The sequence below is a fragment of the Ictalurus furcatus genome, chromosome 16 (genome assembly GCF_023375685.1).
Source record: "Ictalurus furcatus strain D&B chromosome 16, Billie_1.0, whole genome shotgun sequence".
NCBI classification, from domain to species: domain Eukaryota; kingdom Metazoa; phylum Chordata; class Actinopteri; order Siluriformes; family Ictaluridae; genus Ictalurus; species Ictalurus furcatus.
In genome coordinates this window covers 23,712,981-23,740,449 of record NC_071270.1, presented here as the reverse complement: position 1 = coordinate 23,740,449, position 27,469 = coordinate 23,712,981, and the positions used below count along the sequence as shown (strand labels likewise).

Below are 27,469 nucleotides of genomic sequence, written 5' to 3'. Positions count from 1 at the left end.
GCAGCATTAGTAGTAGTAATAGTAGAATAATACAAAACATGAGGGTGAAAAATGCATACTGTGGTTTAACTTTTTATTATTATTATTATTTAAACATTTGGCAAACACAGAAAATAAAAAACAGTACAATACTTTCTTACTTTCAGAAATGCAAACAGAAATAACGGTGCACTTTCCGCAGAATGTTGAAAATTTCCAGATGTATAAACGTACACCTCCAGTATAAACTTACACGATCGGTGCACCTTTTAACAGCAAGTCAGTCAGACTTATTTGTGTTACAGTACTTCAGTAAAAAAAAAAAAAAAAATGCAACAGAACACTTTCACTAACACGTACTGATGATCCAGTGTTCTTCTGCTCCTCAGAGTCCCAATGAAGCTTTCAGGAGAGAGGCCATATCATCCGGAATGGTGTCCTCGTCACCTAGGTGGAAGCAGAATATTACCCGGGCGTCCACTGTTCACGAGTAAATCGCCTCAGCAAATCGCTTTAACGTGGTTAAACGTGTTAATGAAGCTGTAACAGTATCCAGTCGATCCTAACAACGCACAGCTGTGCTCCACTAAAAAGAAACACCATCTTGTGGAAGTGTAATGACTTGTATGTATTGGTGTTAAATAGACTCATCACTCAGCTCACCTTCTTCAGTGGCGGTCATGTCCTGCTCTAGTTTGAGTTTCCTCTGGCCGATGCGGAGCATGGCGTCCTCTATAGAGTCTTTGCTTATCAGCTTCATCACCTTAACATTCCTGCGTCAAGCAAAATACCGTTTATATATAATGACCTTAGCGTTCATAAAACTGTAGACAAGCTATCATTATGCAAATGACATGCTAGTAGCCTGGTATTACACCAATAATAATAATAATGGAGGCATTAACATTATAAGAACCTAACACATATGGAATTATACAATCACCAAAAGAAGTGTTAGATCAAAACTATATTATATTTTAAATTCTTAACAGTATGCGTGAAGACGTTTTCTCAACCAGATTCATAAAGAGCGGCGTTTCACCCAGGCGGTGTTTCTTAAACTTCCCAAATTGGCAAGACCCCCTCACTGCTTCTCCTACGTTCTACACGAAAGCTACTCTTTTGGGGTGGAAACACTTGGAATTTTCTGTAAAAATCTGTTTGTTTTAAGTGAAAACTACAGCTTGGTTCAGAAAGACATTTCTACTTAGTAATAAATGCTAGAAATAAATTTCATAAGCCGTTATCAAAATATCTTTAAGACAGCAGACAGGGGGATGACACATGATGTCAATATTACGACGAATCGCGTCACGATGCTTTTCGGAGATATGGCAGGTACTGCCAGGTATTTTTCATACCAATTTACAAACTCGTATTGGAAGTTGTTAGAAGATGTTAAAAGTCCCATACAGATTTTTCCCCCCCTCTACGTTTCAGTTAAATCATTTATTTAATTGTAAGACGTTAAACAAAAGTATCATTGACTACTGTAAATTATATGGTATGATATTTTCGATATTTTATATTCATATACACGACCAGTCAAAAGTTTAGACATCCTCGTTCTTTATGTTTAATCCCCAAATCCCCACCACATTTTAGAATAATAATAAAGTCATCAACACTCTGGAGTAACACAAGTGGAACTATGGGAATTATGTCGTTCAAAAAAAGATTCATTTTGTAAATAAACTGTTAGTGTTCGAATGAAAGAAATGAATACGTCGGCACGATTATATTTTTGTCTACGATACCGATTTCACACATTTAATCACACACCTTCAGATCAAAAGGTTTTTTAAGATCATGAGAAACATTTCAGTCGAGTGTCCACAAACTTTTGACCGGTAGTGTACGAACTTTCTGAGCTCTCCTTGCACTCTCCGAGCTCTGACCTGGTTTGTCCTACGCGGTGACACCGGTCCTCTGCCTGCTTGTCGTTGTACGGATTGCAGTCGATGTCGTGCAGGATGACGACGTTCGCGGAGGTCAGGTTGATGCCGAGTCCTCCAGCTCTAGTGGACAGCAGGAACACAAAGATGTCGAGGTCCGTGTTGAACTGGTCGATCAGCACGATCCTGTCACAGTGGACAGAGGAAGAGGTTAAAAGTTACGTCGGTTCATTCCATAGCTCGTTGTCTGAGCGAATCCTTTTCGAGCTATGAGACTTAAGTAGCTAATATTTACAGGAAGCTTGCATCTGATTAATTCCTGCTTAAATCGTCATCATACGTTCGCCTCAAGCGGCCTTCCCTGGTTGATCAGTACATCAGATCGAGCTATAATGGTTGTCACTCCATACAGCAGCTGAATCACTTTGAGTGTGTGCTTGGTGCACAGGTTGTGACCTTGATCAGGATAAAGCACTTACTGAAGATGAATGAAAAGTTAAATATACGCCAATACTAATCACTATTCACAGCCACCGTCTTAACAAGATCGTTGTAAATGTCATCATGTACGTGCATGGCCAGAAATAGCTACGCAGGAGGACAGAGGAAGCAGCTGTGACATTTACGATAAGATCTGATGACCGCAGGTATCGACTGTTTCTTTAATACCTCCTCGTTCTGAACGATGTCTTCCGAGGTGAGTGTGTGATGATTTAGTCGTGCGGTCTGAACGACGCTGCACTGATTAGCTAAAGAAGCAAGCTTGTCTTAGTGTAATGTGTTGTTTTGGGGTTTGTTTTTTTTTAACGTGAAGAGACTCACCGGTCACTCATTGGCGTGGAGCCGTCCATTCGGATGTACCTGTGCTTGTGGTGTTTGAGCAGCACCTCCAGGATGTCCAGCATCATGGTGAACTGGCTGAAGAGGGCCACTCGGTGACCCTGAGGAAGACAAAAGCGGTTGGACGGTTGTGCGGATGCTGGGATCCGGCTAGTGTATATAGAACGATATATGCTAGCTAGGTGCTAATGTGCACACTGGATGCAATCACCTGTTCTTTGAGGTCCGTCAGAAGGGGTGTGAGGAGGTGGAGCTTCCCCGAGTCCAGCAGTTGCTCTGTGGTCAGCTGATGCTCCTGTAGCGCAGGGTACTGCAGGCACAGACGATGCAGCTCGAAGTCTGACATCACCGCCATGTCTTCCTCGATCAGAACCGGGTCCGAGTCGCGGTGACTCGGCTCCTGTACGGCCACGAAGCACCAGGACAATGACAGATCGGTTTAGGGAACGCTACACATACATACCACAGGATGTATTTCTAGTATACGCATTCAGATTTTAAGCATTCGGGTATTCGAACGCAAACTTTATTTAAAAATGTCTGTTAAAATTGTACGATTTTACAGGTGGAAAATTTTAACATCACATCAAATGATGAATAAAAAGATATCATGATATCGCCAAAGAGTGTATCGTGACATCATTTATCATGATATCGATATATATTATTTTTCACATCATTCACCCATTGTACGTACTTATTTCTGTGCGGTGAGAATATTTATAACAGAACTACGGGTCTTGAATTTAGTCAAAATTAGAAGTAAACTTTTTTTTTTTTCTTTCCCCAAATTCAAAACTCGTCCTCGTCTAATCAAACCTTATTCTACTGGCTGATATTTTCGCTCATTTCAAGCATTTATTTGCAGAATAAAAACTAAATCTGCCTTTTTAAGCTTGAAATGAGTAAATACAGTCAGGTGAGACCATTTTAGAAATTTTTGCCTCTGTAAACCACCACAATGGATGTGAAATGAAGCAATCAAGATGGGCTTGAAGTTTAGACTTTCAGCTTTCATTCGAGGGATTTAACAAAAATATTGCATTAACTGTTTAGGAATTACAGCCAATTATTGAGTTACAGAGTCCCTCCATTTTCACAGGCTCAAACGTAATTGGACGATTGACCGAAGCAGTTTCATGGCCAAGTGTGACCAGTTTCCTCGTTATTTCATGACAGAGTAAGGAGATAAAAGCTCTGGAGTTGATTCCAAGCGTTGAATTTGCAGTTGGTAGCTGTTCATGGAAACTCTCAATATGCGGTCCAAAGAGATGTCGATGCGAGTGAAGGAGATCCTCATTAGACTGAAAAAAAACAAAACAGACCTATCAGAGAGATAACAGAGACTGTAGGAGTGGCCAAATCAACAAGGTGCATTCGTAAACCGAAGGAATTCACTGGCGAGCTCAGCGACACCGAAAGGCCTGGAAGACCACAGAAGGCAGCTAAAGTGGATGATCTCGGAATACTTTCCTCGTTGAAGAAAAACCCTTCACAACATCTAGCCAAGTCAAGAACACTCTGGAGGAGGTGGACGTAGCACTGTCAAAGTCTACAATCAAGAGATGCCTTCATGAATGTAAATACAGACGGTTTACATCAAGATAACATATCCACTGGTCGCATTCAAGAACAGAAAGACCAGATTAGACTTTGCTAATTAATAAATAAATAAATTAATAAATAAATTAATAAATAAATAAATCAAAGCCTGACCAGTTCTGATGCAAGATTAACTTGTACCAGACTGATGGGAAGAGAAGAGTATGGAGAAGGAAAGATAGGGCTCATGATCCAAAGCATATCACATCATCTGTCAAGCATGGTGGAGAAAGTGTTATGGCATGGGCATGTATGGCTGCCAATGGTACTGGGTCACTGGTGTTTATTGATGATGTGACTGCTTATAGGAGCACCAGGATGAATTCTGAAGGCAGAAAGACAAACAAACAAGCAGCAACCGAAGGCAGCTGAAGCAAAGGCCTGACAAAGCATCTCAAGAGAGGAAACATGGGCTCCAGACTTCAGTCATTGACTGCAAATGATTTGCATCCAAGTATTTTAAAAAAAAATCATCCTAATCTTTCTGGTTATGTTCGTATGTCCAAATACTTTTGAGCCGGTGAAAATGGAGGGACTCTGTAAAAATTCCTGAGCAGTTCATGCAATATTTTGTCTTGAATTAAAGCTGAAAGGCAACACTTCACTCACATCCTGAGTGCTTCATTTCAAATCCTTTGTGGTGGCGTAGAGACAAAATTCAACAATTGCGTCACTGTCCAAATACTTACGGACCTGTTTTTGTCTAAAAACAGGTTGTATATAGTCTTATATTTGTTATATAATTAGAAATATTAGAAAACTTGTTCTTTATCATTTTTTTTTTTTTTACAGTGCGCTAATACACGATCGCGCCACAGTCACCTGATCGGTGTGCTTAAATTAAACCTGACGGATGTAACGGCCGTTATCTTCTTCCGCTACACAGCCTGGGGATATTCCCGAGTTAGGGTGAATAACACACGTGCACACCTTGAGCATGAGTCTGCTCATGGCCGAGAGGAGACTGCTGGAGTAATACTGTCGGTGCAGGAGCGGGTGATTGGCCATCTTCCTCAGCTGCATCATGACATTGGTCAGTTCCCGTTCTGGGTGGGGATGACAGACCGGACGTTATTCGGACAGACTAGCTATTATGGAAGAAATGACAGCTTCGTTTACTTTGCTTAGAAAATGATGAGTACGTTTACCGTATCGCTCTTGCCTCAATGGTATTTAATTACGATGCTCAGAATGATGATTAAGCCTGCTGTTGTCTCTTCCCATCATCTTTTTTTTTTTTTTTTAATCCTAATTGCTACAAATTACAAAGCACTTATCTGCAGAACCCCTGGAACTCCAGCTCTCCAGAGAACCTCTCTCTTTTCTAATGAGCTTAATGATTTTGTGAGTACACAAAAGTGAACAGCCTGAAAATATGGTCTTTTTCTAATACCTACACAGACTTCACCTGAATTTCTACCTGATTGTTGAGTTAAAAACGAGCGGGACAAATCCCAGGGAAATAAGCGTAAGCTTAAGAGTATTGCTAATGCAACACATGCTGGATCTGATCTGATTGAAATTCCTGGTGTTTTCCCGCATATTTTGTACAAACTGAAGCTAATTCGCTTTCATCATCATCATCATCATCATCATCACTGTCTTCCTCCAACGTACTCTCTGTGTTGCTGGAGCACTTCAGCTTGCTGAACAGCGCGTCATAAAGCTGCTGTTGTCTCTCGCTCATGGCGCAGAACTCGATCTGCTCCTCCTTGGCAGGCAGCTGCTTCAGGACCTGGCGAGCACAACAGAGACACTTGCTAAGCCTCTTATACCGAAGAAATATGCCAAACATTTTTGACATTTTCTCATTTATGAAAATAACAAACGACATCTCGAACTTTTTTTTATCCGTTTATAGGGGCCTTGCTCAAGGGCCCAGCAGTGGCACCTTGTGATACTGGGCTTTGAACTCATGACCTTCCGATCATTATTATTCACATCAATCACGTCAATTCCTCTCCTCTATGAGTCATGAAGCATCATGCGTACGTCGGCATGAGCTGAACAACGCATCATACATACTGTACACACTCTGCACTGGATCACACGCACATGGCAGGTTGTGCAGTACCTCGCTTTTGATACGCCGCAGGATGAACGGCTTCATGATGAGTTTGGCGTGAGCAATCCGGTCCTTCTCAAAGCTGCTCTGCTCCTCTGAGGATTTCTGCACGCACACACACACACACACACACACACATAGGATGTGCTCAGCATTGCGTTTCCGTTCCTGATTCCGCACAGCACGACATCACTGTGTGCGTCTTCTCTGGGTCTGAGCTGTTTAATTAAAGCCCTTTTGGGAATCAATCAGGTGTGCTGAAGCATGAAAAGCACTACAGCAAACCCTGATTTACAAAGAAACACAATTTATTCTTTATCCTTTTTTTTTTTCTTTACTTCTGCACTGAAGCTGGAAGGATGGCGAAAGTCTATCCATAAATACACGCCCAAATCTTCATATAATCACTTCCAACCACATCGTTAAGCTGCTTACGCTGTTCAGCTGCAGTGTATTTTCTGAATACATTTTTTTTTTTAACGAGCAAATAGCAGCGAGAGTCTGTTCTTACAAATTTCCGTTCATGGTGAAACTATTTTTATCATCCGCATGCTTTTCGGTCTTGTGGTCTGAGTGGCACTGGTTGATTCGGATAAATGACTTCGTAACCACAGTGTTCCTGGTCTGAAGAACTGGATGTGCTCCGAGGCAGAAAACTTTTTGTTTTAGCTAGAATTTCATTACTCGCTAGTTACATTAGTCTCATCGCTTCGGCGCAAATCTGCCCCTGTGAGAAAGATCATTTCGGATTTACTGTTAAACCTCGTCGACATTCCACGCTTAGTTTTCTATAAACGCGCCGGAGATTCGATCTGATACGTTAAGAAGGATGTGTTTGTGTATGGCCGCAGTTCTCAAAGTGTGATCCAAGGACCCACCCCTTGGTTTCTGCTTAGAATCTTCAGAGACTGTAGCTCTATAAATAAATGTTGACAAACTGGAATCTAACGACAATTTTAATTCGGAAATTAAAAAGCTATACTGCACTAATAAATAGCTAATATACATTAGTATTATGTAAGGGATACCGAAAATAATGCACGCTGGGGGGAAAGGGGGTGTGATACGAGACAGTGCACAAGCAGAGTGCTACAACCCCTCCCCGGAGTGCGTTATTTCCGTAACAAAATAAGTTTTTAGATCCGTCTATCATTAGTCTTAGATTATGCGGATCGTCTGCCGTACAAGTCCCTGTGTTGTTACCATAGAAACTCGCTCAGAAATAATGCACACCTTCTGACCAATCAGATTCAAGCGTTCAACCACAACCATACGTTTGTAAAAAACTCTGTTTTGGAGCATTCATTTTTAACCTACACACGTGACTGACACTAAAACGTGCTTCAGGGCTGAATGGAACACCGCAGGGTTCTCCGTGCGTTTCCTACCATGGAGAACATCTTGGCGATCTGCGAGGTGCTGCTGGAGAACATGTTGGGCATGATGAAGTTAAGCAGAGACATCAGCTCTAGTAGGTTATTCTGCAGCGGCGTTCCAGTCAGCAGCAGCCGATATTTGGCCTATGGAGCACACACACACACACACACACGCACACACATGCACACGCACTCTTAAAGATGCTCTGGACTAACGCATAGTCACCACGCCTCCAGGCATACTTTTACCATAAGCACTGCACTTACATTGATGCCCATTAGGTGGCGATAGCGCAGCGAGCTCATGTTCTTCAGCATGTGTCCTTCATCAAACACGGCGTATTCCAGCTTGAGCTTACGGAACAGGCTGCGATCGTTGGAGTTCCCAATGGCCAGGTTATATCTGAGAGTGAAAAAAATAAACCGTACACAGTACATATCAAATCCACAATGAATGCATATTCTACAAATCTAGAAACCAGGATTATTAACCTTATTGCACCTTTAAAAGCAGAGGCTCCTAATGAGCAGTCTGTGAGAAACACCCACGCTTTATCAGCATGGATAAATACACACCAAGGGCTCATTTTACCTCATCTTGTGCTCATTCGGCAAGTATTTCAGAGTTTTAGTGTTATTAGGAGAACTTCACACACAGCTCGAGGTCCTGCGTCCTCAATGGATCGATCCCAAACCCTGCACTGGAGTCTGCTGCTACGCATCATTACCTTTAAGCACTTTAGCAGCGACTTCAGCATTCCCCATGGCCATACGTAGAATTGAAATATTTGCAGAAAATCAAAAGAATGTAATAAAATGTAATATAATAATAATTATATATATATATATATATATATATATATATATATATATATATATATATATATATATATATACATACACACACATACACACACATTACCAGTCAAAAGTTTAGACACACTCATTATTCATTTTTTATATCCCGCCCCCCCACATTTTATAATAATAATAAAGTCATCAAAACTCTGGAGGAACACAAATGGAACTGTGGGAATTATGTTGTGACAAAAAATCCAAAACAAATCAAAATAATTTAGTATTTTAGCATCTTCAAAGTGGACGCCCTTTTCGCCGAGAATTTCCAGAAATGTATTCTTGGCGTTTTCTCACCCGATTTCTTGAGGAATTTCCCTGAGATGCTTTTTAAACAGTATTAAAAGGAGTTCGTTTAAAAAAAAAAAAAAGATTTATTTTGTAAATAAAATGTTAGCTTTCTAATGAAAGAAATGAATACGTCGTCACGGTTATATTTTTGTCTACGACGCCGATTTCACACGTTTAATCCCACACCTTCAGATCAAAAGGTTTTTAACATGAGAAACATTTCAGTCTCCAAACTTTTGACTGGTAGTGTATATAAATATAAATATATACACTATATATAAATCCATTCGGTTTTGTGGTATTAGACTCAAACTTTTCACAGCCTCCATTTTTCAAAAGCTTCACCTATATAGCAACAGTAACCAAGCATGGGCGGGGCATGGCATCCGTCATATCAAAGCTCTCACAGGAGCGCTTTTACAGATTTCAGCACTCACGTTGAGACGATGATGTTATAGTCCACCTCTTCGTTCAGGATCTCGTAGCGGATGCACTTGCGTTCCTCGACAGAACCTACGCAGATGTTGCGGGTTAGATGACTTTACTGATCACAGAATTGAATCCGTGACGCCCCTACACCTCTGAACCTTACCGTAGTAAACCAGCACTTTTAAGCTCGGGCACCAGAGGTTCAGCTCTCGAACCCAGTTATCTGTCGACAGGAAAACAGTCACATGAAGCGCAAATGTCTCCGGGTTCCAGAGGTATTGCTAAGCGCTAGGCGCTCCACTCACCGAGTGTGGATGAAGGCACGGTGATGAGATGCGGCCCTCGGTTCCCCTCCTGATACAAGTGTGCCAGAAACGAGATGACTTGGATGGTCTTCCCCAAACCCTGCAAATAAATAAATAAATAAATAAATAAATGTGGAATTGAGCATGACTGAATGTCTCTCTCCTTATTAAGAAATCCTAATCACGGATGATCCTTTAAGCTTCGATTTAATTAGTGGACAAATCATTATCCCCGGTGCTCAAACAAGCTAATTACGGGTCCGGGAGATCAAGATTTAATTTATCAAGTAACATCTGACAAATCGCAGCTCGTACCAGCTTTTTATCCTCCCATTTAATCAACTAGAAAAAACAATCCATGCGCTTCTTATTGGTTTTTGCCGCCATTTTATTTTAACATTTGTATTATAATACGTATTATTGAACACGACACACTCCGGGTGTTTCGTCATGGCGGGGTTATACACTTTGGTCAGAAGGTGATTACATTCCTATAACATGAATGCACTCATCCTAATACGTTAAGACAAACAAATAATCCATGAAGAGGGATGCATTTTTGGAAGGAGTCTCCAGTGTCAGTGCTTAGAGGTAAAGCTAAAACGTTAAGTTTTTCCACTAGAAGAAATTCCAGAAGTTTTACTAACTTTAAGAGAAAGTGAGAGAACGACTGTTTATATTCCACAACATTAAATCTAACTATAAATGGATTTAAAAAAAAAAAATAAAATACTATTTTTTGTTTAAAAGAAGAAAGAATTGTAATCTTTGGAAAGTTGACGTGGTATAAGAAGAATAAAACACTTCAGGATATTGAGTTTGCATTGCTTCTTACTGTGCTGCATCACACAACCCTGCTGTTGATTATTTTTTAACTTTTCTATATAACCAGAGTGTATTTAATGAATCAGAGCGAAACTTTCCACAATAGGGGCCATTGTGTTCAGTCCCACAAAATGGCGTCTTAGCTGCGATTTGATTTGACGAATTTTCTTTCCCAAACGAAGGAGTGAAGGAGGTGTGGCTACTGTGCCTCATTTGTATTGAATGAGGTGTGGCTTCTGTGACTTAGTCATAGGGAAGGAGGTGTGGCCTCTGTGGCTCAGTCATAGGGAAGGAGGTGTGGCTTATGTGCCTCAGTCATAGGGAAGGAGTGGCCTCTGTGCCTCAGTCATAGGGAAGGAGGTGTGGCTTATGTGCCTCAGTCATATGGAAGGAGATGTGGCCTCTGTGCCTCAGTCATAGGGAAGGAGGTGTGGCCTCTGTGTCTCAGTCATAGGGAAGGAGTGGCCTCTGTGCCTCAGTCATATGGAAGGAGATGTGGCCTCTGTGCCTCAGTCATAGGGAAGGAGGTGTGGCCTCTGTGTCTCAGTCATAGGGAAGGAGTGGCCTCTGTGCCTCAGTCATATGGAAGGAGATGTGGCCTCTATGCCTCGGTCATAGGGAAGGAGTGGCCTCTGTGCCTCAGTCATAGGGAAGGAGGTGTGGCTTATGTGCCTTAGTCATAGGGAAGGAGTGGCCTCTGTGCCTCAGTCATAGGGAAGGAGTGGCCTCTGTGCCTCAGTCATATGGAAGGAGATGTGGCCTCTGTGCCTCAGTCATAGGGAAGGAGTGGCCTCTGTGCCTCAGTCATAGGGAAGGAGGTGTGGCCTCTGTGTCTCAGTCATAGGGAAGGAGTGGCCTCTGTGCCTCAGTCATATGGAAGGAGATGTGGCCTCTGTGCCTCGGTCATAGGGAAGGAGTGGCCTCTGTGCCTCAGTCATAGGGAAGGAGGTGTGGCTTATGTGCCTTAGTCATAGGGAAGGAGTGGCCTCTGTGCCTCAGTCATAGGGAAGGAGTGGCCTCTGTGCCTCAGTCATAGGGAAGGAGGTGTGGCTTATGTGCCTCAGTCATAGGGAAGGAGGTGTGGCCTCTGTGCCTCAGTCATAGGGAAGGAGTGGCCTCTGTGCCTCAGTCATAGGGAAGGAGGTGTGGCTTATGTGCCTCAGTCATAGGGAAGGAGGTGTGGCTTATGTGCCTCAGTCATAGGGAAGGAGTGGCCTCTGTGCCTCAGTCATAGGGAAGGAGGTGTGGCTTATGTGCCTCAGTCATAGGGAAGGAGTGGCCTCTGTGCCTCAGTCATAGGGAAGGAGGTGTGGCTTATGTGCCTCAGTCATAGGGAAGGAGTGGCCTCTGTGCCTCAGTCATAGGGAAGGAGGTGTGGCCTCTGTGCTTCAGTCATAGGGAAGGAGGTGTGGCCTGGAAGTGCTTCACTGACTTACACAACAGCCGATAGCGTTTACAAATCTAAACAAACCTGACAGTAGCTTAGCGAGCTAGCTAAATATGGAGAATTGATTAACAATAGCGTTTTTTTTTTAACTCTTACTAAAGGAGAAGCCCTAATGTCGAGTGAAGACGGAATTGTGTTCTACGACCCCCGCCCCCACTTTAAAACTCCAACCTTTATTTCTCAACTAAGCCAGGGTTAGAAAGGGGAAGATGAACAGTCAGAAAGACATGGAAAGGACTGTGTTTCCACGCTGCTAACTAACTACTACTGTAGAGAAAGGCTCGTCTCGTGGTCTTAGAGGTCTAGAGAGCTTTTCATTTGGAAAATTAAATGCAAAATTGTGCCTGGATTTCTGTATTTTGATTTCTAGGGCACGGAAGTACTAAAACGAGACTTCCATTCCCGACTGCTGCTACACTGTTATAACACTGTACATGGACATGGTGAGAGGAGTGTGTGAGAGTTCACCATCTCATCTGCCAGGATCCCACTCAGCTGGTTCTTGTGAAGCAAGGTCAGCCAGCTGAGGCCAATCAACTGGTACGGTTTCAGCTCGAACCTGGAAACACACAGACAGCAAAAAAATCAAAAACGAAAAACAAACAGAGAATAATCATGTCATAAATCGTATAAGGATTTATTTCGAAACGAGACTTTTTACGCACTTGATGTGTACTATATCATAACAAATTGTTCTGAGCAGCTCTAATGAACACACACACACACACACACACACACACACACACACACACACACACAGAGAAGAAAACACTATTTCTATTTAGAAAACTATTTGTAATACCAAGAGCATACTGAACATCTGTTACATTATCCTGCTACAAGAACCAAAATGCAAACCCACGTGCTGTTAAGGATGTGTGGCTGCGTCATAGATCCCAGTCCCTTCTGCACCCATTCGGCCATCTTTCTAGAAATGTCCTCACACCTGACCATGAGCCCCTGTACCACCTCTCTCTCCCGCAGGACCTCCCGACACCCGGTGAGCAGCTCCGCAGAGAGGCCGTTACCTCTGTGCAGGACGTCGTCCTGTGAAAAGTATGGATACTTTTCTGTATGTGTATTTTATACGAGGAATGTTCTGGACTTACAGTGGTGCTTGAAAGTTTGCGAACCCTCGAATTTCCTATATCTCTGCATAAATATGACCTAAAACATCATCAGAAATTACATATCTGTGAGTGGAAAAAGTATGTGAACGTCTAGGATTAGGTGAAATTCGAGTCGGGTGTTTTAAATCGACGGGATGACGATCAGGTGTGAGTGAGCGCCCGGTTTTATTTAAAGAACAGGGATCTGTCAGAGTCTGATCTTCACAACACATGTTTGTGGAAGCGTATCATGGCACGAACAAAGGAGATCTCGGAGGACGTCAGGAAGAAAAGAAAAAGAGTTGTTGATGCTCATCAGGCTGGAAAAGATTACAAAACCATCTCTAAACAGCTGCTGGCTTCCATTTATTGCTCAAGTTGATGAACTGATAAAAGATGTAGATAAGAAACCGAAAAGAAAAGAAAGAAAGCGGAGCCGCTCACCAGATCGTTCCACATTTTATACGGTCTCAGCTCGATGATTTTCTGAGCCTTCTTCAGAGAGCAGCCAGCGATCAGCGTCAGCTCGTCGACCGTGGCCTTCTGGAAGAAGCCCAGGATCTCAGCCTTTAGTTTAGGAAGCTTCTCGTCGGTCTCATCCGAATCGGAGTCCAAGTCTAAGGGTCTGGGTGACGCCTCGAAGTCGCTAGCGTCGTCTTCTGAGCTGCTGTCTCGCTTCTGGATTTCTTTCGTGTGCCGTCTCCTCCTCATCCGTGTGTCTCGGTCTCCGTTTAGGGGTCTGTGGGGTACCTGCTGCGTTGCGGACGTGCTGGGGATCGGAGTCGGATATGTGTTTTTGTGTTCGGGAGATGGAGGCGGTTCTGAGTCCGAGTCATCGCTGCTGAACTCCACCACTGAGAGAGGGGAAAAAAGAAAAAGCAGATAATAATGATGTAAATGGATCTTATTTATTGTAGACTTGGAACTGCTGGTTTAATCATAAAGACTGTCCCGTGCTCATCCCAGGTGTCTTTTTCACGATGTTATTTTGCATCAGTTTTCTGGATTTTTCTGGAGTTTATATACACTACCGGTCAAAAGTGTAGACAGACTCATTCATTTGAGAAGAATAATAATAATAAAGTCATCAAAACTCTGGAGGAACACAAATGGAACTATGGGAATTATGTTATGATAAAAAAAATCCAAAATAAATCAAAATAATTTAGTATTTTAGCATCTTCAAAGTGGACGCCCTTTTCGCCGAGAATTTCCAGAAATGTATTCTTGGCGTTTTCTCGAGTGATTTCTTGAGGAATTTCCCTGAGATGATTTTTAATCAGTATTAAAAGGAGTTCACACCGACGCCGGACTCTTATCGGCTGCTTTTCGGAATATTTCGCTCCGAGTCGTTCGTTAAAAAAAAAGATTTTTTTGTAAATAAAATGTTAGTTTTCTAATGAAAGAAATGAATACGTTTGAACAAGTATATTTTTTTCTACATCACCGATTTCAAACATTTAATCATACACCTTCAGATCAAAAGATTTCAGAAAGGTGTCTCCAAACTTTCAACCAGTAGTGTGTGTGTGTGTGTCTGTGTATATACTTATATATATACTTATATATATATATATATATATATATATATATATATATATATATATATATATATATATATATAGGCAGTCAGTGTATATACATTAGGTGTTCATTAGCTGAGAAAATTCGGCTTCACTATGACACATGAAAGGAAACTGTCTAAAGTAAGATGTTTATGATCAATATTTCTGAATGCGAAAAAAAAAAATGCACACTTTTATTCCACTATTTCCCATTCAGAACACAGTGCAATCAAAATCTGTCTAGGATCGAGCATAAAGAGATATCCTTTTCTTCTGTAGTATTTTCTACATTAGCTCTGTAAATTTCTTTAACAGCGCCGGGCTTGGATTGCATTCCGTCTCACCCGTAAGTCACTTCGGATAAAAGCGTCTGCTGGATGAATAAATGTAAATGTAAATTTCTGTACAGCGTTTCCACACTGCACTGGAGAAGCCAAGCCATCTTTATTTTTGTGCTGTTCAAGCACCAAACAAATCTTGGCCGGTTAATCAAAACTGCACGGTCCTTGATGACCTGCCTCAGGTGTGCTGAGAGTTGGAGCAAAACCAATTTAGAGCGACCGGGTTCAACACCTCCGTCCTATTATGGTGAAATACGGTTTATTAAAGTCCCTGTCAGGAAATGCTGAAACAGCAGTGCAGGTGCTGCGGGAACAGCTGAGCTTACGAACACGGAGGGCGGCCCGACATACGAATTACAGCCGCTGCAAACGTTGCTCAGGAGCGTCCGTTATTACCACGCCGTGCACTCGCAGATCTTCATAATGTAGACCATTTCTCGTTCAGGCTGAAAGAAAGCAGAAGAAAGTCCTTCCTCACCGTGCTCAGAGAACATGCGCAGTGCCTCCAGGGCGTCCTCGATGACCCAGCTGTGTTCATGAAGCACGTCCCTGAGCTCCTGCGGGAACACACACCGCGCATGTCAAATTGAACACTTCCATACAGAACACACACAGATCGAGCGTTAAAAACACAGAGGCTAGGTGTGCATCTACTTCTGAGGATTAGATGTATGAAAGATACATTTGTAAACAGCCAATTTAATACAGAATGATTTAGAGGCGTTCATACAGGATACAATATGATGCATGTGATACAACATGATTTAGTTTTGTGCAAACTGTACAATTATATTAAACAAAAAAAAGTTCCCTACGACTGAGGCACAGAGGCCACACCTCCTTCCCTACGACTAGGGCACAGAGGCCACACCTCCTTCCCTACGACTGGGGCACAGAGGCCACACCTCCTTCCCTACGACTGGAGCACAGAGGCCTCACCTCCTTCCCTACGACTGGGGCACAGAGGCCACACCTCCTTCCCTACGACTGGGGCACAGAGGCCTCACCTCCTTCCCTACGACTGGGGCACAGAGGCCACACCTCCTTCCCTACGACTGGGGCACAGAGGCCACACCTCCTTCCCTACGACTGAGGCACAGATATTAGATATTAGTATATTGCCACCACGCAGTTTCTCATTTTCCACCAGATTCTTCCAGAATCATCCAGATCGTGTACCCAGGTCACTCACCTCCTTGTTGAGATGGGGGAAATTACGCTGCAGCTTCTTCACCATGCTCTCCTGCTCCTTCCAACTGGGCTCAGGTCCCTCATCTGCCGAATCATCCGTCTATAGAAAGTACACAAAAGTGCTGTACGACCCAAAATCTCGTAAAACACGGACCAATTCAGTCGTTTAGCTAATGATAGCCTATGGCCGGAAAGATCAAAACTGGCGGCTATTGATTTTTACTTTAAAACATCAAGCGCTGTTGTTAGTGCTACCCAATTTATCACGATGTGTGGAAAACAACGGCTTCCTGTTGAAGTGGGACAAAAATAAATCAAATTAAGGGGATAGAAAATGTGGACTGACAGAGCAGATCACGATCACCTGAAATTAACATTTCTTTCCCTCCTTCCATTTTGTTCAAAAGCTGCCTTCATGGTGCCTCGTAAGTGGTGATTTGCAAGTTGTAATAACGTCGTTTTCCAACCCCGGCACGTTCGAAGTAGGAAAAAAAAAACACGGACGCCTCTACGGAAGCGTGTCTTTTTTCTCAGTCAGGGCACATAAAGCTCTTTTACAGTTAAGAGATCTGAGTGGCTTTTGTTTCTGTTCTACTATACTGAACTTCAAACGCTCATACAACATTTTGGACTTTAATCGCAGTACAGCAACAGAAGTGGACGTAACTTTAGCAACAAGCTAACGCTAGTTATATGAGTGATAACTCTAACGTCGATGATTACCTTCTCAAAAGCGAGATTAGTATGCTGAATGTTATAGGTTAGATCTAATCAAGTACTGTCCCTGCTGAAAAAACAAACAAACAAACAAACAAATAAAAACAATAGAAAGCATAAAAAAAAAATTCTAAAGGTCTCCAGTACAAATACCATTACAAACCATCAGCTATCCATTACCTTTATGGGTCCTTAATGGTATCCACTAGACATAACATGCCACCAATAGAAGGCAACAAATTACCAGTAGAAACCCACAGAGATCAATAGTTTCCATTAAAACCTATACAATTCCCATTATAATCATTACAAATTCTAGGAGGGTTTCTATTGTTTTGTTTTTTCCCAGCAGGGATGTCTGTATATTAACAGATCTAAAAAAAAAAAATTTTTAAAAACCAAAACAATGGGGACATGTTGATTTGACATTGCTCCATAAACAGAGGAGGGACTGGTAGTTGATTTGATTACCCCGAGTCGAGGAGGCGTTTTCGGTGGTTTTTACAGGTTGGAGGTGGCAAATGACCTCGAATCCAGCAAAAGGGCATGCAAACGTTTGCACTCAAATTCAATGTTACCGTCCAAATGTTTGGAAGTATCATGATGTAAAGTTTTCTGTACATCACCCTCCTCGGTTCCGAGGCAGCTCAGCTCGCTGCATTCCAAGAGACATCAACGAACCGAGTAAGAGACAAAACTGAGTTTATAAATTCTGTCTCGGTTCCCTCGTTCCCAGATACGTGCGACCCAAAATGCCCACACGCCGTCTCCAGAGAACTCGCTATGACAAGTAACAAATAAGCCAACCGGGCAGCCGTCCATCGCTGCAGGGGAAAAGATTAACCAATAAACCAGGAGCTGACATGACTGGAAAGCAATAATGTTTCTGTCCTTGAGCTGTTTTGTTTTTTTTTTCTATGCAATTTTTATATTTCCACCTTTGTAGTGGAGGACTCACAATATATCTTGTCATCAGAAACACCACCTATAACACATGAGAACAGAAAACCTTCTGTATTTACAAAACTGAATCGCAGGTCCAGACTAAAATACTAACGTGGCTTAAAAGAACGGAAGCTGGCAAGGCACGTATAAGCCCTTGTTCTCGGGAAGCCATGTTTACGATTTAATATCTCCAGAAATATTTTTCCCAGACACGTGAAATTTGGCAGAGATAAAGACAAACTTGATTTTTATCTTTTGAAATGATCAGACGTTACCACAGAATGCCATTTTTTTTTCTTACAGGTTCCTCAAAATGGGGGAAAGTGCAGCATTTCCAATTGTGAGTCGTATTAAGGGCCTATAGACTCCATTTTAATAGACACCGATTATAAAAGTCACAGTTTGTGTTTAAACTACTACATTTCATTGAATGTGTGTCAAAGTCTCACCTCTGAACCGATCTGATCAGTAGAATTCAGATTAAATAAGTTTTAAACAAATTGTGCTATTTTGACATGTTCAGAAGGTGATGTTGACTTACTAGGAGAATTGGGAAACATTGTGTGAAATATGTTTAAACTATGTTTATGCTATGTTCTAGGTTTTGCCTTTATGTCTGCCAAACTTCATGTGGCTGGGAAAAATATTTCTGGAGATATTAAATAAACATAACCATAAGTTTAAACATATTTCACCCAATTTTTCCATGATTCCACTAGTAAGTCAACATCGCCGTCTGAATGTGTCAAAACAGCACGGATTTTTAAAACTTATCTAATCTGAATTCTACTGATTGAGATCTCAGATCTCAGATCTTGACACACAGTCGATAAAATATAGTAGTTTAACCACGAACTGCGACAACGTCTGCGTTCGCGCCTTGTCGCAATTACCGTAATTACGAGATTCCGACTTGTAAAAAGTGTTCGCGTCCTCGTAGAACTCGTAATTACGACTTGTACCACCTGACCGCTGCGACGTCCTGCACAAACACTCGAAAGCCATATAAACACTTTCTTACGCTACCAGTTGTCAACAACACCATGTCACACGGATTCATTTTGGCATATAGAAACGATGTTTACGTAAACAGCTCCGAGCAGAACGTCCGGGTTGTCGTGTAGTAATTACGGTAATTCCGACATGGCGTGAGCGCAGCCTTTTATAATCTTTGTGTATTAAAGTGGGGTCTATAAGCTCTTAATCTCACTCACATATGGAAACATACTGCACTTTCCCCCACTTTGAGGAGCCCGTAAGAAAACAACCGGCCCTCTGTAGCAACGTCTGAGCATTTACACAGATAGAAATAAAGTTTGTCTTTATGTCTGCCAAATTTCACATGGCTAGGGAAAATATTTCTGGAGATATTAAATAATAAAACAATGCTTCCCAAGCGAGACTTTTTTTTTATTAGAAAATATTTACTTCGGTTTTAGGACACAAGCAACAAATGAAAAAAGAATGAACAAAATCTGAGACGTGCAGCAACAGCAACCCTATCGGAATTGACACGAACCCTAACGCAGCCTGTCTGGGGCTCTCCAGAGCTCTGATTTAGGTCTGAGAGCCTCACAGGTGTATGTCAAGATAACGCAGTAGCATTACGCGAGCTCACCAGTGACTCGCGCCTCTTCTTGCTACTCTTGTTACTCTCCTGGGAATCGTCACACATCTCCTCCTGCCTCCTTTTACCCACTGTATCTGAGAAAGACAGAGGGGAAGAAGAAGAAAAAAAACCTTGTCAGTTCACGGCCTTAAAGCTAATCCACCAACGCCACAGAGACGAGGTTCGGTAAACGAGACGAGCTGTTAAACACCACTTCTAATCACAGCTGAGCAGCTGGAAAATAGCAAGAAGAAAAACCAGCAACACGTTTATGAGCGACTGAGTGAATTGAACATCACCTCCGTTTCCAGACGTCTTCAACGATGAAGGATGTTCAAGTTTGGTCTCCTGAAAGAACGACAAAACACGGTTAACGGACACGACCGTTTCATAAAAACAAATCCGACTCTCCTAGAATACACTTTGTCTGTATCTCAGACTCGCTTGTGATCTTTACCCGTCCTTCGTGGTGCGACGTCTCCATCTTCACCTCTGTTACTTCGTCCTCTTCGTCAGAGAACAAGATCGTGTCCTGAGTCGACGTCGCAGTAATCTTCCTCGGCCTGGTGAACACCACAACCGCTGTTCTCACTTCTACACTTAGACAAATTCAAAAGTGTCGCCTGAGCTCCACCGTCTCGTCTTACCCCATTGAGATCCCTGATATCTCCACATCCGAATCGGAGGACGAGTCCACCAGTACAGGATCGGAGGCTTTGGCAGCACCGGGTTTACACGGACGCTTGGCCTCAGGAGTTTCTGGTATTGTGTTGTCTGTAATAGAAGAACATTTTGATTTTAGGGTCGACTTGGAAAGCACGGATTTGTTTAGACTCAAGATCAAATTTAAGGCAAGGGTTTAGTGAAAGAAATTTTTTCAAACATCACTGGATGGTAATGACTGGGTGAGGATGAGAAAAGGCTGATGATGATGATGATGCTTAAACTAGGTATGGATTCATTTAATTTAATTCAATTTAATGAAGACGAAACACAAGAAAAAACTAAAACACACTATCATTGACTACCAAATTAATTTATATATTGTTATATATTATAAATTGAACGCTGACGTAGGTACGGTGACGTAAATCACCATAACAACGTTAATTTGCATTAATATACAAGAAGAGACATCTTCCAGACAGTTAGCTGGGATTGAGCCTGCGAACTGGGCTGTATCCCACTTCACTTCCTATTAAAACTATAAAAGCACTACATAGGGAGCACGCGCCCATTAGGTCACGCTCTTTGTAGTGCACTTATACAGTCATTAGCGGTCCATTTGGAATTCGGCCGGACTCTGCCTACCGGTACAATCCGCAAGAATTTCGGGTTCTTTGTTCCTCATTGTTTAAGCTGCACACATTCAGGAAGAAAGAAAACGTCCCCTGGTGCGAATATTATTCACGACACAAATGAAAAAAGAAAGAAATATATACATATATATAAATTCCCTACCGGAAACGTCAAGTTTAAACAAACTTAAAGAGCCCCATAGAAATTAGCCGGCTGGCTAACAAAGAATGTCATATTTGTAGCTTAGCTAGTAAGCTAACTACCAGCCAATACATTTGGCAACCTGGAAAAAACTCCTTTCTTTTTGTGCATGCATTCGTTTTAGCCCATGCTAATATAACCCGATAATGCGTCACGGAAGCCCTTTTAGGACATACTGAATTGATAACGCGTTTTACTGTGTAGACATTTAACTGGGGGGGGGAAACTACTGTACTGTAACACACTAAGAGCCGCAAGACACAAAATATGGAAAGGTTGCCAGATTGGGTTCAAAGAATCCACATCATTCATTTAAAGACCCCATGAAAACAAAATGGACTTTTAGTATGAACATGTTAGCGTTAAGGTTATTTTAAGCTAGTGTGTTCAGAAACAATGACAATGAAGTTCGCATTTAGAAGATACTGTATATGAATTCAAAATGTACGGTCTCTCTCTACCACCGATACAGAGCAACAGTTTCGATGACATCATTCTGCACTCGTCAGATTTTCCGTCCAATCAAATGCTCTGGAATCTGAAGTGTTCTGCACCCAACGTTATAAAAAAATCCATGGTACTAACTGTCATGTACGGCTTAGCCCGGGATGCGAAGTAAGTTAAACGCTATTGGCTGTTTAAAAAGGCGGAAGGGTCACTCGATATGTCTCGCCCTGACTTCCTGTTTCAGTGGAAATCAGGTCAAAATGTAGATTAATTCTGCGCGTTTCAAGGTACTTCACAGGAGCTTTAACAACCTCGACCTCACAGTTTTATTCATGCGACCAATGGTATAGCTAGGAATTATGCTATATGGCTAAAAGTTTATGGACACCTGACCATCACACCCATATGTGCTTGTTGAGCATCCCCTTCCAGATTGAATCCCCTCTTTACTGTTATAATAATCTCCAGTCTTCTGTGAAGGCTTTCCACTAGATTTGGGGGCGTGGCTGTGGGGATTTGTGATCATTCAGCTACAAGAGCATTAGTGAGATCAGGCACTGATGTTGGATGAGGAGGAATGGGGTGCAGTCACGTTCCAGTTCATCATATAGGTGTCCAGTGGGGATGAGGTCAGGGATCTGAGCAGGACACTGGAGTTTTTCCACCTTCATCAACCTTCTCAAATCATGTCTTCATGGAGCTCACTTTGTGCACAGAGGCATTGTCATGCTGGAACAGGTTTGGGCCTCTTAGTTCCAGTGAAGGGAAATTGTAAAGCTACAGCATACAAAGAATTTTTATAGAGTTCTGTGCTTCTGACTTTGTGGAAACATTTTGAGGAAGGAACACATATCGCTGTGATGGTCAGATGTCCACATACTTTTGCACATGTGGTGTAATTTCACTGTGGGATGAGGAAATATACTCAAACCACCACTTGAAATGAAATGGAAAGTGAAATTAATAAGAGTGAAGCACTCATGCATTTTAGGTGGATGTCAGAAGGTAGTAGGAGCGGTGGTGGTCGTGGTGGTGGTGGTGGCATTAATTTATTTCATTATTTGAATCATTTATGGCACAATCTACCATCAACCAATCTCACCATATTAATAGCATTGCCATAAAATACCTTTATTCTAGTAATAGGGGTGGTAGGATGTGTAACATCATGTTATGTTATTAAAAAATCTGCATTTCCAGTGCGTCTCTTCAGTATTTCTCCGCTCAGAATGTAGCTAGCTGGCTTTTAAACAGAAATGGGAGATAAAAATGATTCTGATTCATCCCCTTTGCAGTTGGTAGATAGTAAAGTGCGATTAAACAAACTGAGGGACGTGTTCATTTGACGTTTGGAACAGTTAAATATGGAGGACTTGTGATGACTTGATTACATTTTTATTCACATTATTATAGAGCAGTTAAGCAGTTATTGAGTAATTATTTGACATTCATGTTATCAGCAACCTGTACGTATGATAACGTAAATATAACGTAAGTATGATACGTAAATATAATGTTATTTTGTTAATTAAACAATATAGTAACATTTCATCAGATTATACCAATCATAGTCTGGCCAAGAAAACAATCACTGAAAAAAACTGCAATGACTCGGTTTGGAGCCGAAAGAGTCGACTCTTATTTCTGAGCTGAATCAAATGAAATGAGTTTGTGAAAATTAGTGAGTTCGTGAACGATTTGTTCATTTTGTACGAATCTTTAATATGACTCGAGAACAACGAGTTGTCTAGGAGACTGATTCGTTCATTTTTGACCGCGCATGGGCTGCAACATCCCCATTGGTTCTGTACCGGAAACAGAATTGATTAGTTCACGTCTCGAGTCTTCGGGTTCGAGTCGTTTGTTCTTCCAATGAATAGGCACACATAGGCAAAGCACCATGCAGTACCGGAAACAGGATGAACGAACTACTCGGACGACTCGGATCAGAACGTGAGGTGAACTAACACACTGCATAGCCTGAAAACCCAGCTAAGCTATTAATGACTCTTTTCTGTTTCTCATAATTCGGCCTTGGTTGCATTAGCGTATAGTTTATTTGACAGTTTATTAAGTACTAGATGTGTTGGGGAATTTAACATGTAACAGTTTAATTATATTCTGTTGAAATGAACAAAATGACTCGAAAAAAGATTCGTTCGTTTAAGCTGAACGAGATTCAAAAGATCCGAGTCAACACATGTGAAAATCCCCAATCTGGCAACACCCAGGACTAGAGGAAGCTCGCGCGTGTAACCTTGGTAACTACGGTGGCCACAGTGAGACGGTTTTTAAAAAAATAAATAAATAATAATGAATGCTGAAACAGACAGCAAAAAAAACTTGTTTCATAAAATATGTTCCGTAAAGTATGTAAAAAATATTTCGTAGTTTTTTTTTTTCTTCACTTGCAAATTACGTGTCATTTTTTTGGCCCAATTTGGAAAATGTACAGTGTAAATATATTAGATAAATTTTTTAAAAAAAAGTTTTTAAAAAAATAAATAAATAAAGGCAAAAGTCACTTAAATGAATCAAGTTGGTTAAAAACTGACTTAATATCACCTAAAAGGGTTTAAAATCTACTCATGGGTCAGATATCATTTATTGATTTTCATGTGTTTTATTATTATTAATCTCATTTTATCTTTTTTTATTATTATTATTTTTTAACATTTATTTTGCACCATTGTTAGACAAATGGCCTAATGTTCCCAAAAATATGAAGGCCTTGTTTACAGATTTGTTTATAATATGATTAGAAGAAGAGGAAGAAAAATAAGCTATGTTTATTATCTGATGATTATTAAAAATGGCTGAAAAAGATGAACAGCTTAATTAAGAACGATGTTCTAATAAAAATCCATATCTAAAACACTACACCTGGTCTCGAAGTTACTGTACAAAAATCCATCCATCCATCTTCTATACCGCTTAATCCTTTTCAGGGTCACGGGGAACCTGGAGCCTATCCCAGGGAGCATCGGGCACAAGGCGGGGTACACCCTGGACAGGGTGCAAATCCATCGCAGGGCACAATCACATACACACACACACGCACCCATTCATACACTACGGACAGTTTAGACATGCCAATCAGCCTACCGTGCATGTCTTTGGACTGGGGGAGGAAACCCGGAGGAAACCCCCGCAGCACAAGAACATGCAAACTCCGCACACACAGGGCCACGGTGGGAATCCAACCCCCGACCCTAGCGGCGTGAGGCGAACGTGCTAACCACTTGGGGGGATCCACTTTAAGGGGATAACATTAACTCTGCTTTGCATCGGGTATGGAGCCGCATCACTCCACCCCATCAGTGATTATTTTCCTCCAACAGCACACCCCAGACTCTTTTAATGCTTACCTAGGAATGAGCTCGTTTCATTTATCAAGCATCTCACTATTAACTGATTGAACTCCTTGGCTTTGAAAATTGATGGTGCTTGTAGTTGCTTGTGTCAGTAAGCCTTAGTAAGAGAATAAAGTGGCTTTGAGCGTAATGCCTGTCATGGGAGACGAACGGATGGATTTACTGACAGACACTAACACGGACCTTCGTTTCAGACAGATCAGTTATAAGATATTGACTCTAGGTTCTGCAGAAGGCACACAGGGAACGGTAACATTCCCAGAGCTGAAAAATCACAAAGACTATAAAGCGCTACACATCTATAAAGCCTTATAATATTCTAGTAGTACATTCCTTTTATTATCTTTTGAGGCTGGCTTGTTTGGGGAAACCAACACAGGGAAGAAGAAAACTGATCTGCATTAAGAGTGCTTCAAGATCATTTCACTTGATAAGAATATAATGAGATAAAATATCCAGAACTAGACTGAATAATCTTTTATAATTTCATCACTATATCATTAAGAAGTAATAGATCCATTTGCTTTTATTGAAGAGTGCTTGATAGGATTGTTTATTTATTAATTATTATTATTATTGAGGGAAAAACAACAACTAAGTTCTCAAAGTGATCCCCAGATGTCCGTTAGGCTCCCTAACAAAAGGTACAAAAGTTAGGGAGTGTGCACTGATTGCAGTGTAATGTCTGTTATGTTTCCCCTGAAGCTCTCCATATTGGAAATAAAGTGCACTAGAGAGGATGTGTGAGGGGAGCCACTGTTTCATTCATAGTGCATTTGGGATGTAGCCCTATTTTTCTTTTTTAAATGGAAGGGGTTTTCCTTCATGCTGCAGCTCGGGCTCAGTGTCCCAAGATGACGTAGCGAGTGACTGCAGTGCAGGACTGCAACGGTTCCCGTGCTGTTATTCTGGATCGCCTCAAAGTCCCTTGAAGATGCAATACGGTTATTACAGTAATAATACAGTTGATTAATATATGTAATAAACTGACCTGGGTAACATGGCTACTGTTTGACTCTGAGGTGTGAGACACTACAGCAGGAGGGATTTACACAATAATAACCCAATAATCCATAAATCTCCCAGGGTTGGATTGCTTCTCAAGAGTGTTACTCATGGATATAAAATCCAGCTTTAATTCATCCATCCATCCCTCCATCCATTTTCTATACTGCTTATCCTTCAAGGTCGCGGGGCACTTCTGTGAAAATGTTAAAACCAGACGCCTGGGAACTGACAGGACTGGGTAAAAACCCTATCCGGAGCCTAGGCTATTACAATGCAATGCACCTTGCACACACTTATTCGTGGGGATCAGGTGGTAGAGGGGGTTGTCTACTAATCGTAGGGTTGGCGGTTCGATTCCCGGCCCACGTGACTCCACGTGCCAAAGTGTCCTTGGGTAAGACACTGAACCCCATCTTGCATGGCAGCTCTGCTACCATTGGTGTGTGAATGGGTGAATGAGACACGGTGTAAAAGCGCTTTGGATAAAAGCGCTATATAAGTGCAGACCTTTTAGGGGCACTTTAGTGTATCCAATACAATCCTGGTTGGGAGGTTGGAGGAAACCGGGAGATCCCAGAAGAAACCCACACAGACATGGGGAGGACATGTAAGAGCAACGCTACCGACTGTACCCTCATGCGTCCCACAGGATAAGTCCATCCATCTTCTATACCGCATATCCTTTTCTACAGGGTCAGGGGGAACCTGGAGCCTATCCCAGGGAGCATTGGGCACAAGGCGGGGAACACCCTGGACAGGGTGCCAATCCATCACAGGGCACAATCGCATACACACTCACACACCCATTCATACACTACGGACACTTTAGACACGCCAATCAGCCTACCGTGCATGTGTTTGGACTGGGGGAGGAAACCAGAGTATCCGGAGGAAACCCCTGCAGCACGGGGAGAACATGCAGACTCCGCACACACATGGCCACGGTGGGAATCAAACCCCCGACCCTGTAGGTGTGAGGCGAACGTGCTAACCACAGAATAAGTCTGTATTTTAAAACATACATATATATATATATGGTGGCTACTACTGTTTTTATCTCTGCAACCCTTTTTTTTTTTTTTTTAAATCCATTTGTACGGAGCTGAAATCACCTAAAATTCAGCAAATTAGCAGTCTTACCTGTATTTATTGAGAAAGTCAAAAGAATGACATTTCTGATTGAGAGTCAAAATCGAATTGCGATGATAATGTTGTTAATGCTACAGACGTACTTACTGCTGAGCTTTTAGGTAGACATTGGAGCACCGAACGACAAACACAGAGCAAATGCAAGTGATTTCTGGCTCGGGGGCTAAATAAATATATTTTCCAAGCTCACGGGTAAATGTGTGTTTTGTTTAATTAGTTGCTGTAAAGACAGAATGTAAACAGCGAGTGAAATCTGTACACAGTCCTACTCAAGCCTACAGCAGAAAATGCTCAACGTTTAGTTAAGCTGTAAAATCCGATCAAAAGGGTGCGATGGTTCAAATCGTGCGGTTCGCCTGGGGTCTTTGACTTGATGTTAATTCTGTATCGGAACTATGATGGATTTTTGTGTATTTGCAGGTGGTTGGAATAACTAGATCATCTGGGAGGTGTTCCCAATTAGCATATTCATGCATATTCATATGTATCCCTGACTATTCTTTATGTGAGTTCGAATTTTTCAACTACGTTTGTGTAAAGGGGGAAAATGTTTGGAATTGATTGTATACCAAACTATTCCTTTAATTCGTGGTTGGGAAAAAAAA

The 27,469-nt window shown here is 41.7% G+C and overlaps 1 protein-coding gene across 7 annotated transcripts; it reads right to left on the bottom strand.

The window, feature by feature from the left end:
- Positions 1 to 59: 59 nt before the first annotated feature.
- Positions 60 to 21,410, bottom strand: smarcad1b (SWI/SNF-related, matrix-associated actin-dependent regulator of chromatin, subfamily a, containing DEAD/H box 1 b). Of its 7 annotated transcripts, none has more exons than XM_053645284.1 (23): positions 20,848 to 21,410; positions 20,034 to 20,160; positions 19,844 to 19,949; positions 19,686 to 19,734; positions 19,396 to 19,481; positions 16,117 to 16,215; positions 15,403 to 15,481; positions 13,463 to 13,872; positions 12,772 to 12,956; positions 12,378 to 12,468; positions 9,638 to 9,737; positions 9,496 to 9,555; positions 9,341 to 9,416; positions 8,025 to 8,160; positions 7,770 to 7,901; positions 6,391 to 6,486; positions 5,934 to 6,051; positions 5,247 to 5,362; positions 2,926 to 3,114; positions 2,697 to 2,815; positions 1,878 to 2,060; positions 643 to 752; positions 60 to 426 (listed from the first exon to the last, which is right to left on the bottom strand). In XM_053645284.1, exons 2-23 carry the CDS (start codon positions 20,036 to 20,038, stop codon positions 365 to 367), a joined length of 2,607 nt encoding a protein of 868 aa, XP_053501259.1. In that variant the 5' UTR covers positions 20,039 to 20,160; positions 20,848 to 21,410; the 3' UTR covers positions 60 to 364. The 7 variants fall into 7 exon arrangements, with proteins under 7 accessions (XP_053501259.1, XP_053501257.1, XP_053501258.1 ...); XM_053645282.1 differs by lacking the exon at positions 20,848 to 21,410 and adding an exon at positions 20,698 to 20,838; XM_053645283.1 differs by lacking the exon at positions 20,848 to 21,410 and adding an exon at positions 20,698 to 20,838 and having other exon boundaries at positions 19,396 to 19,475.
- Between the last annotated feature and the right edge of the window lie 6,059 nt (positions 21,411 to 27,469).

Excerpts from the sequence above, each read along its gene's own strand:
- smarcad1b (XM_053645282.1), bottom strand. The coding sequence starts at position 20,737 with ATGAGGAACAAAGAACCCGAAATTCTTGCGGATTGTACCG. Across the intron at positions 19,950-20,033 it reads ATATCAGGGATCTCAATGGG|GCCGAGGAAGATTACTGCGA; the intron begins GTAAGACGAGAC and ends GGTGTTCACCAG. Across the intron at positions 427-642 it reads CATGACCGCCACTGAAGAAG|GTGACGAGGACACCATTCCG; the intron begins GTGAGCTGAGTG and ends GCTTCCACCTAG.